Here is a 14418-nt window from a genome sequence, read left to right on the forward strand (position 1 = left end):
TCATAGATCCCAGCACTGTGACTGTGGTAATCTTCATATATTTGTTATTCATGACCTCTGTGGTAAGAAAAGCTCTGGGGGGATGTTACCAGAGCCTTTCTGTACTCTGGCTTCACAGACTGTTACACAGTCTTCCCCTCACCCTCTGCTCTCCCAGCACCTACACCCCTTCCTCTGCCTGATTTAATATTTCAGCACACATTGGGAGGGGCAAGTTCTCCTTGCACACTGTCTGTGAAGATAAAGCATAGAGGGGCTCTGGTAATGTCTCTCATGACAATGTCTCAATGAGTCATTCTTGGCTCATAAGCATCATTTTAATAATTGATTTTAGAAGGAAAGAGACGATGGATAACACATATAAAAAGATTCCCACAGTCACTGCCTGGATCTGTGAGTTAGTGTCCCTGGTTTATCCATGGTAGATTTCCTTGACCAAGGTTTGTAACACATGGGTTTATTCTTGCGATTTTGATACTGCTGTATTTTGTTCCTTGTCAAAATCTTTGGTACAGATTTTCCAAAATGAATCATGATGTAACAAAGTATCTAACATTGCTGTTATTCCTTATAGGTTCCATCATGGTGACTACACTGTGGATGTGAGTATAAATGACTACCTGGATATTTACTGTCCCCATTATGAGATCCCACTCCCAGCAGATAGAATGGAGCGCTATATACTCTATATGGTCGATTACAGTGGCCATGCCTCCTGTGACCATCGTCAGAAGGGTGTCAAAAGATGGGAGTGCAACAGACCAGATTCGCCTAATGGACCATTGAAGTTTTCTGAGAAATTCCAGCTGTTTACGCCTTTCTCTCTGGGTTTCGAGTTTCGTCCCGGACATGAGTATTATTATATTTGTAAGTATCTGTGGTATATGGGGATACAATAATGGCCCTATACGTTGATCTGTTAAATTATTGGGTTTTTTTTTTTTTTACCTGAAAGACAAAAATAATTACAGAAATAAGCATTCTTTAACCTTTTCATTCTGAAGCCAGTTTTCACTTTCCTGACCACCTTTGTGATGTGTCAATATAAGTGATTATAACTTTGGAACACTTTAACATATCCTGGCGATTTAGAGACAGTTTTCTTGTGACAAATAGTACTTCATGTTCACTGAAAAATGTTGGTGATTATGTTTTCAATTTTCAGTTCTACTTTTTAGGCAGACAGTTATTCCACCCAAAAGCTACTATTTAATTTGTGTTTACTTTCATTTGGCACAATTTTTTAAAAATCATTTAAAAATTTTTGCAATGTTAGGAGGCTTTAAGTATGATATTCTAGATTTTCAAGTAAATTACTAAAATCTACTTTTTGAGGAATCAGTTTGGTTTGAAGTGTCTTTGAAAGCCTGATACAATAGAAAAGCCCATAAATTACCACAATTTAGAAGCTGTTATCCCTTAAGGTTTTTCACAAGGGTTAAACATATTTGTTTTTATTAAATAATACTTTATTTAGTCCTAAAATTTGCAATAAGGATGAAAAAAGAAAATACATAGGTTGTGTATGGCAGTGCAAATGTTAACAGTAATGTAATTGGCAAATCACCTCTCATCAACTGTTGTAATAGGTTTCAAAACGTAATCAAAATGCAACGTGTGACCACAGCCTCATATGTCATCATCTCCCTGGGGTGTGACTAGACTGTTTAAAAATGCAGGACACAGCCTCAAATCCCAAATTAACAGTAGTGTCCACTCCTGTATATAACCCCCTCACATGGCTTGTGTTCTCTCCTGTATATAACCCCCTGACAAGGCTTGTGTCCTCTCCTGTATATAACCCCTCACGTGGCTTTTGTCCACTCCTGTATATAACCCCCTCACGTGGCTTGTGTCTACTCCTGTATATAACCCCCTGGCTTGTGTCAATGTGGATTTGAGACATTTGCAGCAAAAAGTCTCAAAAAGAAGCCAAAATTTGTGCCTGCCAGGACAGGAAAAGCTGAACATGTATCACATGTACAAAGACGTGATCATACATAAGGCGCAAAAAAGAGCTGCCAAATGTCTCAAAAATTCACCACAGAGAGACAAAACTATGATGCATGTCTCCCATGGTGTCCAAAAAACTGAATTCAAATAACGTGTGTTCCCCTCTGTGCACTGTTCTGTACCCCAAAACTAGTTTATGCCCATATATAATACATAAAGTGGGTTATCCCAAGTACAGCTGATTGGGAACACAGCATGGTACAGCAAGGAAGCAACTATGCTTTGTTTTTAGACAATATAATGCCTTTGCAGAAACCCTGGAAAATAACTCCATTATGGAAATTATGCCCCGCATGGAATTCAACAAAAATTCCAGTTGTTTTTCAAAAATGTGTGAAAAATAGAAAATATAAGCTGAACAGAATACCTGCAAAGGCTAATCCCGCAAAGGCCAATCTTTCACCCCTAACCCGTGGTCAGGGAGTGTTCAGATGAGTCAGTTTTGGTGCATTTTCAATTGGTGATGTTCTACCTAGGGTGTACCCCCATGTTGTCTTGCGTTTATGTTCCGTATACATTCCCCTCTGTGCCACAGCCAGTCTCGCACTGAAAGATATGGCGGTTTTGCATCATCACACTTTACAGTCATCTCCTGCCACTAGCAAAGTGTCCCAGAGCATTGAGCTTTTGTGTTTACACTGGAACCCCAGGCTACCAGGGGAATGTTCAGACCTCCTTTGCCACTTGCCAGGTCATGCTTGACATTGGCGTATAAGGGGACTTACAGCAGACATCCAGGTGTGAAACCTGCGGTGAAAATCACCATACAATTTTTACTATGAAAGGTGTAAAACAAAAATTTAAAACCCACCAAAATTATAATTTTTTTCCTATATTGTACCACATGAAGTGCTATAAAATAATACAAAAGGTATCTAAACCAAAATGGTACTGTTGTAAATTACAACATGATGCTCAAAAAGCAAGCATTCAACCAGCTCTAAAGACTTAAAAATAGTGTTATGCCACTTAGAAAATGGAGATGCAAAAATTCTAGATTGTTAGGGTAATTATTTTGTGTATTGTATTTATTTATTGTTTTTATTGTTTATTTACAGTATAAAATTTTGTTACTTTATTTTATTTTACCTTAGCTATAATTGCATGATTGGTACAAAAGGCAATTTCAATAAAATATGTGTGGAAAAACAAAATTGGATTACAGAATTCAGCTATATTCCAACTGTTGAAAAAGCTGAATTTTTGTCTTTAAAGCAGGGCAAGTGTTATGGGTAGACAACGTGGGCAGTGTTTCTATTTGCCATGGATCCAGAGATATTCAGGTTTAAAGTGAGAATTTCAGGTGTGATGTTTATATACTCACCGGCCACTTTATTAGGTACACCATGCTAGTAACGGGTTGGACCCCCTTTTGCCTTCAGAACTGCCTCAATTCTTTGTGGCATAGATTCAACAAGGTGCTGGAAGCATTCCTCAGAGATTTTGGTATATATTGACATGATGGCATCACACAGTTGCCGCAGATTTGTCGGCTGCACATCCATGATGCGAATCTCCCGTTCCACCACATCCCAAAGATGCTCTATTGGATTGAGATCTGGTGATTGTGGAGGCCATTTGAGTACAGTGAACTCATTGTCATGTTCAAGAAACCAGTCTGATATGACTCCAGCTTTATGACATGGCGCATTATCCTGCTGAAAGTAGCCATCAGATGTTGGGTACATTGTGGTCATAAAGGGATGGACATGGTCAGCAACAATACTCAGGTAGGCTGTGAACGATGCTCTTTGGTACCAAGGGGCCCAAAGAGTGCCAAGAAAATATTCCCCACACCATGACACCACCACCACCAGCCTGAACTGTTGATACAAGGCAGGATGGATCCATGCTTTCATGTTGTTGACGCCAAATTCTGACCCTACCATCCGAATGTCGCAGCAGAAATCGAGACTCATCAGACCAGGCAACGTTTTTCCAATCTTCTAGTGTCCAATTTCGATGAGCTTGTGCAAATTGTAGCCTCAGTTTCCTGTTCTTAGCTGAAAGGAGTGGCACCCGGTGTGGTCTTCTGCTGCTGTAGCCCATCTGCCTCAGAGTTCGACGTACTGTGCATTCAGAGATGCTCTTCTGCCTACCTTGGTTGTAACGGGTGTCGATTTGAGTCACTGTTGCCTTTCTATCAGCTCGAACCAGTTTATTTTTTTTAGTGACTCGTGTATAAGCTGAGGAGAGGTTTTTCAGCATATTTTTTGTGCTGAAAAACTCGGCTTATACCCTAGTATATACGGTATTCTGAATTTGTACAAATTTTAGAGGAAATTTTGAATTTTCATGCAATTTGTGCATTTTATTGCTGTTTGCTGCTAAGTTGCACGTAGGTGGTAGTTTGTATGAATTTAAAAGTTATTCTTGTTTTCATGGTGATTTCTGGAAAAATGTGATTTTGACAGAATAGGAGCTTTTTATTTTGTGTGTGATATATTTTAAAACAGATTTGTGGATAGCAACCAAGTATGTCACGGTTTTTGTTTTAGCATTTTTGGGAGTGTAAATTCTTGATGTTGTGTATTGTGGTATTTATAAATATTCTCACTTTGTGTTATTATTTTTAGATCCCTATTTGTGCGTAAACCTCCACTTCGATGTGATTTTTATGTAAAAACTTACATTATCAAGGCATTTTCAATCCACTTTTTGTTTAATAATTTGTGTTTGTTACGTACATGAGGGTGGTCAAATTTTAATTGCCAAATGCATTTCCTGGTTGTCTGTCTTTTCAAAATTATATAGGTTTTACGGGTGGCTTTACTTTTTACTCTGTTTTATTGATATATTTTTCAGGTTGTGACTGTCTTAAAATTTCTAGCTGAAAAGCAGATATTTTGTTATTTCAGTTTTAGTGATATTATGATGATTTATTTATGTGAACATATCAATATGAGGCATTCATGTCCATCTATTACATTTAGGAGATGTGAAGGTGAAGGTAATGTTTCAGTTTGAATAAAAATTGCATGATGGCGCCTATGTCTATAAACTCTTTAATGCAATTTAGAAAATGGGGCAAGTGTCTGCTTTCCGAAAATATTTGGTTTGCTAAGGTTTACTTTAATTCTTTTCGTTGTCATTTCGATTTTATTTGTAAACGTCAAAAATCGAAAAGTTGCTCTGGCCAATAAAATATCCAGAAATGCCTGGCAGTGAAAGGGTTAATTCCCCTTGGTTGAATTCCCGAGTGAAGATGCTAATCATCTATCTCCTGTCTATATATCTGTATATATCTATATATCTATCCATCTAGTTACCTATCTCATATAATCTGACCATTTATATATCATATATATAAACATACAAACTCTTTGCAGATTAAACCAGCTCTACAAGGCTGTAGTGCTAACCACTGAGCCACTGTGCTGCCCATCAATCTCCCTATCATCTATCTATCTCCTATAAAATTCTCCCATATTACAGTTTGTTTTACCATACTAAAGGGAGTCTCTTACTGACTCTGACTGGTCATAAAATTGTTTATTTTGGGGCCCCACTTTTAGGTTTGCCCAGGACCCCACTTTATTTAGAACCATCCCTGCTTTTAAGGGGTATTCCTATGAAGACAAGTTTCTTATATGTACTCAGGATAGCAAAATAACACATTTTCTAATTCACTGTTATTAACAAAAATGCAGCATTTCACAGATATAAGTCCCACCTGTTGATCAGTCCTGCTATACACATTTTCAGTTTCCCCTAGACACGACCCTGTAACTTCTCTTAGGGTTGGGCAGCCATCTTGGATGAGATCATGGAGCTGAGTTTCTGTCTGTCTATGCTGTTTGTCTATAGCCACGCCCCCTGCGCGGAGCTCAGAGATACTCACTGATTCACATCCTGTCAGCATATGGTGAGCAGATAGAGAAGCTGCATGTTAAACGGAGATAAGTGATCCGGGGGCAGGGGGAGGCAATGCACATTTCTGTGAGATGTAGGAAAGCTCACAGTGTAACAGAGTAATGGTCTCTGTGTAATTATCTAATGCATCTCTGATCTGTCTCATCTCTTACTATGTGTCAGAGTGTTAGTACAATGTCAGAAGCCAGATGAAACTGTATATACACCTTGAACCCTAACAATGTAACCATATTGTCACCCCACAGAACTAAATGGATGATACAGTAATGTGTCTGCTTAGTGAAGCCCCCGCCCACACCCTGGGATTTTACACTGAGCAGCCGGAAGAGTGATAGGAGCTAAAACAGCAATAAAACTGAGTGAAATTGTAAAGTAAGGGGTTGAAATGTCCTTTACTGTGTTAATATCAAGGGAATTGAAGGGGATTGAGAATTTTCTTTCGTGGGAAAAACCCTTTAAATGGCAACATTTTATGCAGCACAAAATTATAATTAAAATATTGTCCTGCAAACATAACTGTTTGGATCTGGAGACAAAACAAGAGTTCATTATTGATTCAATTCTTTTAAAATGGCCTACATGCTGGACACCATAGCAATTATGTGTTTTAGACTTTTTGCATCTATGTTGAAACAGTGAAGTTCCTTAGTAGGGAAAACAGGGCATGACTGTCAGGGTGGTTAATGGTCAAGAATGCAACAATGTGTATTTCAGTTTTTGGGACTTCTCAAATTAAAGCCAATCTGTAGGTGGAACAGGGTTAAACGAAAATTGCTCTAGGTGCATCAAATTTATTGTCCCACCAATTAGCTGCTGTGATAAATTTGGCTCATTTACACATTATAGATATCAGACAGAAGAAAATGATTGATTCTTCTCTGATTTTGGATTAGTCCTATAAAAGTCCATTAACCTATGATTCTCAAATTGAAAATCACTCTGATTCACTTTGCCAGTGATCAGCTTTTCTTTAGTGTATGTTTTTGAAAGCTTATGTGTTGTATAGTGGGTTACTAACCATAATTAGCTGGAAAAACCCAAAAACTAAAGCATACATTTTTTTATTGCTATTATGTCTATGACTTTTACAAATCTCAATATATATGCTATAGCTAACAAGCTCTTATTAGAAACAAAAAGTGTATTATGCAGAATAGATTCCCTACCAATAGACCCTGTAATGGAAAAAACTTAGAAGGCCACATCAAAGTTTAAAATGCCTCCATTTGGTCAGTAGATTTCGACAGTTAAAAATTATACAATATACTCCAAACATGGGCTTTTGCGATGATATGAACAGAGCCTTTCAAACTTCCTTGGTTCCATCACATCTTTCACCTCACCTTCTGGATAACATAGCACTTGTTTAGTGTTTGGGCTGTCAGTATCATTCATCATTTCATTGAAAAAATAAATGTGTCAAGATAGCACCTTCAGAAGAAGGAAATATAGCTATTCTGTACTTTACACACTATAAAAGATATTGCAGAGATAAATAGTGTTTCAGTGGCAGGCCTGAGAATTATATCAAAACTGGGTTCATTAAATTGTGTTGGCTTAGAGAAAGTGATTTTTTAGAATTATTTGCAGGCAACATGCCATTTGCATAGCCCAATGAGGTACCAGAACAGTAGATTTTGGTATCTACAATCTTTAAGTAAAAAAATAGGAATCCCACGTACATAATGTTCTAATATAAGGAAAAAAATTATACAAATTACATTTAACACTTATATAATAAAACATTGCAAACCAGTGACGGTGAAAAGAAATATGTAAAAAGTACCAATCCTTACAATAACTGTTTAAAGTAAGGGTAACAATGGTGCAATTTGGGGTAGGTGTCACACTGATAATTGGTGTCCTTTTCTAACCTTTTTTTGTTTTAAATATAAACTTTTGTCACTACGAGATGGCAGTGAATATGCAAACTAAAAAATGTAAAGGCAAGCTGGCAATGAACTTGTGTCAGGAGGCTTCATACTTGGCTCATCATCTGACTGAGATGTAGCTGAACAAAACTTCTCAAGGTTTTAATGTCTACCTTGGAGCCCAGCACTCTGAACACAAGACCTGAACCTCATCACATCTGTTGCATCTTTGGGGGGTCCTCTTATGGTGACATAAGATTTTTTGAGAAAAATTTGTTGGGAACACAAGAAAGTTTGGCCCGTCATAAAAAGAATTCAGAAAGAAAATAACTTTTAAAATTCTACTTTATGTGAAGCCAGCATTTCCAAAAAATGAGCATGGAGGCTAAGTGTCACAGGATGCTGAAATGAAGCTGTAAGAAAGCCCAGAGGCAAAGAAATTAGTGACCCTCGAAACTTCTGCTGCATCTGATGGTGATCACCCATACAGTAACTGTAAAGAATAGAAACAACTCTAGATGCTGCAGGTGGCTGAAAAGGCCCCAACGTGGAATAATTCAAGATAAAGCAAGGCACAGTTCCTATGCATGCTGTTCATGATTGGAATGAGGCATTCATAGAAGTGTTCAGAATTGCAGAGTGAGATGTGAGACCACCCCCCTTATCGCAGGGGGATAAGTAAAAATTGTCTGCTTTCATAGATAACTGTGGTTTGATAGTACTATTATGTCAATGTTGAGAAGCAGTTGATAATACCAACAAAGTTCCTCCTTTGATGCATGGTGCCAACAGTGTGGTCTACTATTAATAGTACTGTGGAAAAAAAACCATCTGTGGATACACCACCATACAGGTCAATTAATTTTAAGTGTTTTTTTTTTAGTGTTGGATATTATGATGAAGTCTAGGTGAGGAAAGTAAGAAGATTCTGTATATATACAGACTCTGCAGGTGTTTGGAGACTTACAGTCATTGATGCTCCATTGGGGGATTGACGCTCCACTGCAGGAAATATGCAAATACTTTTTCCAGGATAGGATAAGGAAAACATTCTGTTGGCTACCTTGTAAGGCTGCCTTACAAGGTAGATAAGAGACCTTATCCCATCCTGGAAAATGTATTTACATATTTCCCGCAATCCCACAGTGAAGCATCAATGTCTGTAGGTCTCCACACATCTGCAGAAGCAGCCATAAACTGCAAAGTCTCCATAAGAAGTCTTCTTACTTACTACCCAACCTTGTCTCTAGCCTCTCATTTTGGTGAACCAGCCCCCTACACTGTTCTGACAAGATGCAATCACATTGAAACAACACAGTCTACAGTTAGCAGTCTTTTCCTTATGGAATAGCATAAGCGAAACTGGCAAGTAAGGCAAGCCTCTAATATTGGATTATGTTTCTACTTAAGCCATTTTCAGTCTAGACTGATAGCATTACTACAATTCCTACAGCAACTTTTCATAAAAAAACAAGGGGTCGAGTAGACATAAAATTAGTGCACTACATGGTAGACACTCTGGAGAAGGGCGGGGGTGAGCAGCACCAACATGTTCCCGCCATACTACCGTACAGCGGGCACACATCGTGTGAATGCAGCCTCAAAATGTATATTTTACCCACGATATTGTATAGAACTTCCACTGAACTTCTCAATGTATCACGTCAAAACTCTGGAAAGTCTGATTACTAGGTATATAAGGAAAGGCAAGCAGCCTAAGCTGTCCAAAAGGATTCTTAGTAAACCTTGGTCACAAGGAGGGGTGATGGGATATCCTGATCTCCTGATTTACCAAAATGTTGAAATCATCGCTCTATGGGTAAGACAAGAAGAACATACTTGGCTTAAGAACTAACTTTGTTGCCAAGAGGATGGACTCTTAAACATCTTTAGTTTTCAGAATTAGTAGAGCTTCTGGTACCAAGTCACAAGCAATCAAAGCAAATCTACAGGTATGAAACATACACAAGAAAGGCACTGCTTGTTCTTTATTTGGACCTAAGGAACAATCCATGAGCTGGATTAGCTCTACATTGCTGGCCTCCCCATTTACACATGGCTATGCTCCCTGAATGATTTGCTATGAGAAAACTGCATGATGTCCTTTGAGGAATTGAAGGTTAAGTATACAATAACTGAGCTAAAGTTCTTTTATTCTAGACAATTTTAATAAATAAAAAAGGTGATAAATAAGCTGCAAGAGAATCCCAGAGAGAAGCCTTACTAAAAACTTTACACATTTTTCAAATAAACTGCATTTTATGAAAAAATGGAAGTTGGACATTGGCAGAGAGGTGAAACAGAAAGAATGAAAAACGGACTTCTTGATGGTAGTAGAAAGAACAGTGTGCGTAATAACATTAAGAATACACGGAGGCTCTAATTAAAGGGATTGTCCGAAACTTCTTAAAAAAACAAAAGGTGGCCGGTAAAGATGTACTTACCTGCTGGTGCCCTCCGGTTGTCCCACGCTGCTGTCGCTCCGGTCCGCGTGCCATGTAAACAAACATGGCCGCGGAAGCAGTGCTGGACTCAGCTTCCGCCAGCCATGGCCAGCCAAGCCCACCCGTCCCTATTCACAGCATTGTATATACGGAACGGATGGTTGGCGGGTCTGTCCGAAAGCTGAATCCAGCACTGAATCCAGAGCAGCCCGGGACACCTGGAGAGCGACGAAAGGTAAGTACATCTTTATTTTTTTTAAATAAATTTTTTTTAGAAGTCTCGGACAACCCCTTGAAGGGGGTATATCAGAACAGCTGAGAAGAGGAGATTTGTCTGATTACATGGCTGTTAACGTTGCATTTCCAACACACGTGTTAATGCACGTGTTAACACATACATTTGTTAAAGCTTTGTTAAGACGTGTTCAGGCAAATCTCCTCTTCTCAGCTGTTCTGATGCATTTGAAAACGCATGCCTTTCAATGCACCCTTAAAGAGAAACTAACAGGTCTAAGAAAGCCAGAATTATTGTTGGTTGGCAGGTGATAAAATACTTATTTCATGCAATAAAAACCAAATGTATTATTAAATGTATTATTAAAAAAATTATACAATGGGGGGGATTTACTAATTCTGGCACAAGCATGACTGTTGGCATTGGATATCAGTCTCCTGAAAGCACAGCTCGATGTATTGCCAAATGTGTGCCAAAATCTTATATGGACTGCGCCTTAAATTTGCTCTCTGGCCATTTTTTTCCTGGTCTACTGTGCACCAAAAATTGCGCCTAAAAATGCAAACAAAATACACATAAATGTGACGGATAATGTGGAAAGGTTAGGCCACGCCCACTTGTGAAAAAAAACCCGGAGGAGGCGGGATAGTCGGAAACATCTGTTCTTTCTTGTGCAAACTCATTATAAATGATCCGCAACAATTCTGTGCCCAAACAAAAACGAAAGATCCCGTCATTTTTTAGGCGCAGATACGAAAATACATGTCCCCCAGTGTGATTTTCCAGATTTTTTTGGATTGTCAAAAAACAATACAATACAAATTACAAATCCATTCTTTGTAGGTGGAAAAACTTGAAAAACTGGCAGTGTATCACATACATATTTATTTTTTTAACCTCTGTGTGGTCATTTTGTATGTTTTCAAGACGTCCATATAAAGGGTATTCCACGATATTGTAGCAGAGGTGATCAATAACAGATCTGCGAAGGTCTGTATAAATAAAATTTCCTTTTTTGCTTGATCTGGATACTGTCATAAAATTCTATTTGTATTGACTGTACTGGATTTTTTTGCCGCCCTTTGTTAGCTTGCTTAAATAAACTTATTTCAACTTTTTTTTTTTTAGAAAAATGTAGGGTTACACACCAAACATTTGAGAAAAACCTTTTAAAATTATTGTCTCAGGTGAAGTTAAAGGGGTATGGCTTTCTGCTTCTGCATTTTTTTTTTCTTTTCCTGCTGGTCAGATGTGTCTTAGGAGTTTTGCCTTTTTAATATATCTATGTTAAAATCTTTAGTGAATTTGCATCTTTTTGAACAAAAGTCGCAAAAAAGTCACATAAAGCTCTAAACTACTTCCTATTCCTGGCAAGAGCAGGTATAGATTTGCAACATATTGTGACTTTTCAAAACTTTCACATCTGGAATCGGGCGATAACTCAGGAAACACACCCATGGTGAACTTTGAAGGAAGATTCAAAAGTGCACAAGCACTAAAGGCGGAAAAAAAAGAATAAAAAGCCAAACCAAAAAGGAATGTACTAGTAGTACAAAATTTTATTTCTTGGGCCGTGTTATATCTTGCCATGTTTGTGGATCCCAGTTTGTGGACTAGAAATTAGTCTCTCTTTTTAACACTGTGTTAGGCCCCTTGCACACGAACGTATGCTCACAATCAATAGCTGGGGCAAATATACAGCTGTGTGGGAGAGAGGAGGGATGATCGCTCCTCATCCCCCCCCCCCTCTCCAATGAAAGCTGAGTGGTGTCTGCTGTAATAAGGGAAAATATAGGACATATGCTATATTTTTCCGGGCAGCCGTCTTGCTCGGTGACGGTGTGGTGAGACAGCATATGCTGATCGCATCATGCCTAGGTGCCATAGACGTCTATGTGGGCCGTGATGTGGACGCAAATTGTGTGCCCATAGCAACTGCCTCCTATACGTTCATCTGCATGGGACCTTAGTTGGATAATCTGATTGTTGGTCACATGACCCAGGTGAAGACCAAAAGAAATTGGATAACTGACAAATACAGCATATTATTAACACTGCAAGTAATATAATGCTTGTTTCTTACAGGTAAATGAATTTTTATGTAATATTGCTATATATATTATAACTGTGATTTACCTGGAGATAATAAAAACTGTGTCTTCATCATTGATACCAGGTGCAAGTTAACAATTATATGAGTCGTATTAGACCACAAGTACAATGGACACACAGACATAACGTATTTTCCAAATACAATCAACCAAAACATCCGAGTGCTAGGCCAGAGTTGACCATGCTGTTGCGACAATTAATTTTGTGCATTGTCTGGCGATAATCCACTCTGTTGCGATTCACTAAGATCGTGCGTGTGATATCCTGCATGTGTCGCTTTTCCACTCAGGTACGCCGGAGTTCACCTCCTTCTTCCTGGTGCATGTAAGTGCTTTGTCTTAAGACACAATTTGAAGGTTAAATCCTGCGCTTTGTCCGAATCAGTCCGATGGCCTGCCCCCCGATTTGTGTCGCATGGAAGCCAGCGCAGCTTCGCCGAAATCCGATCGCGTGCAACACAATCCCAGCTCAGATACTTGTTAAATACCTGTCAACGCCATGAAAATCCCAAAAACGGTGCAAAGTCCAACGAAAGTGCGATCTGCGACCCTTAGTAAATAAGCCCCAATGTCATCTACACTAATTCAATTTATTTACCATCTTGTGCTGCTGGTATATTTTGTTAGATGTAATTTACAAATACACCATTCCCTATATTAATGTTCTCATTACTGTCTGTCTGCCAAGACAGTAATAACTAGGCAGCCCCCTCTATCTGCCTGAAGTCCCAAGTCCTGCTTCTGGTGTGTCACATGACCCACAGGTCCTGTGACTGTAGAGAAACTTTACCAGTATGTATAATATGGGTGACCCTATGAGGGTTTATACTTACCCTGCTAAAGTTTAATATTAGTGGCGAACCCCTTTAACACTGTTACTACTGCAGCTTTCATGTTAACCCTTTCACTACTGGCCCACGTAAATATACGTGAAGTAATACATGTAGACTGAGATCACTCTGTATGCGGTGGCTGACACCTGCCAATAACCCTGTGGTCAGTACTGGCACCGATTGCGACATTTAACCTATTGGCAGCCACGGTCAAAATTCTAAGCATTCACGTCTGGGTTCTAAAGATATATCAGAGTAAAAAACTGAAATGAAAAAGTAGTCCTGAAGGGATAAAAGCATCTTTACGTATCTGGATCTTTATGTATCTAAATCTGGATGTAAAATTAAGAGCCAACTTAACTTAAAAACTGTTTTCAATTATCTTTTGTTGTACTATACACCTGAATAATCATATTGTGCATAGCTTATGCAAATGTTCAACTGTCTCTGTATTGTATTGCAGGAGATGGGTTAGAGGTTGATAAATCTGGCATATGAGCCTGTGGTCTTTTTTTGACACCATTTCAAATTTGCTCATTTCTAAACATTCACATCTGGATTCTATAAATATATTGCAACGCTAAAAAACACTGAAAAAAGTTAACTTTGCTGATCCCCACTCACTGTTTTTGTGGACATTTCCATTTGGTCTAGATTTGAATGGAGAATGTAATTTTTTTTAATGCCCTTAACTTGCATCATACTATTTTGCCACTACATTCTAATGCAAACTTAAGGATCTGCCCTGTAGAACTGAAAAAACATAGTGCAAATGTATGGAATTTGTGTTTTTTTTGCCAACAATGTTTCTTTTTCACATTTTCGGGACCAGGCCTCTTTTTTATGGCCCTTTCCAACACAGTTGTCTTGAATTGACAAAACCCTTTGTAGGGGGGAAATGTTTATTTTCTAACTTTTTTTAAAAAATTTAAAAACATATTTTTAACCTTTTTAACACAGTTTTTTACCCTTACAAGTGGACTTTGAAGGAAACCTACCATTTGATTTGATGCATTATGAAGCAAACATACCTTCACA

At 38.4% G+C, this 14418-nt stretch overlaps 1 protein-coding gene across 1 annotated transcript in view; it reads left to right on the forward strand.

Annotated features, from left to right (window-relative positions):
- The window catches only part of EFNA2 (ephrin A2), a 144198-nt gene that overhangs the window by 113692 nt on the left and 16088 nt on the right, over positions 1 to 14418 (forward strand). The window contains exon 3 of the mRNA XM_072111811.1: positions 575 to 867. Within this exon, the coding sequence (XP_071967912.1) occupies positions 575 to 867 (293 nt within the window). The remainder of the gene's footprint in view (positions 1 to 574; positions 868 to 14418) is intronic.

This window comes from Engystomops pustulosus, chromosome 1, assembly GCF_040894005.1.
Source record: "Engystomops pustulosus chromosome 1, aEngPut4.maternal, whole genome shotgun sequence".
Lineage (NCBI taxonomy): Eukaryota > Metazoa > Chordata > Amphibia > Anura > Leptodactylidae > Engystomops > Engystomops pustulosus.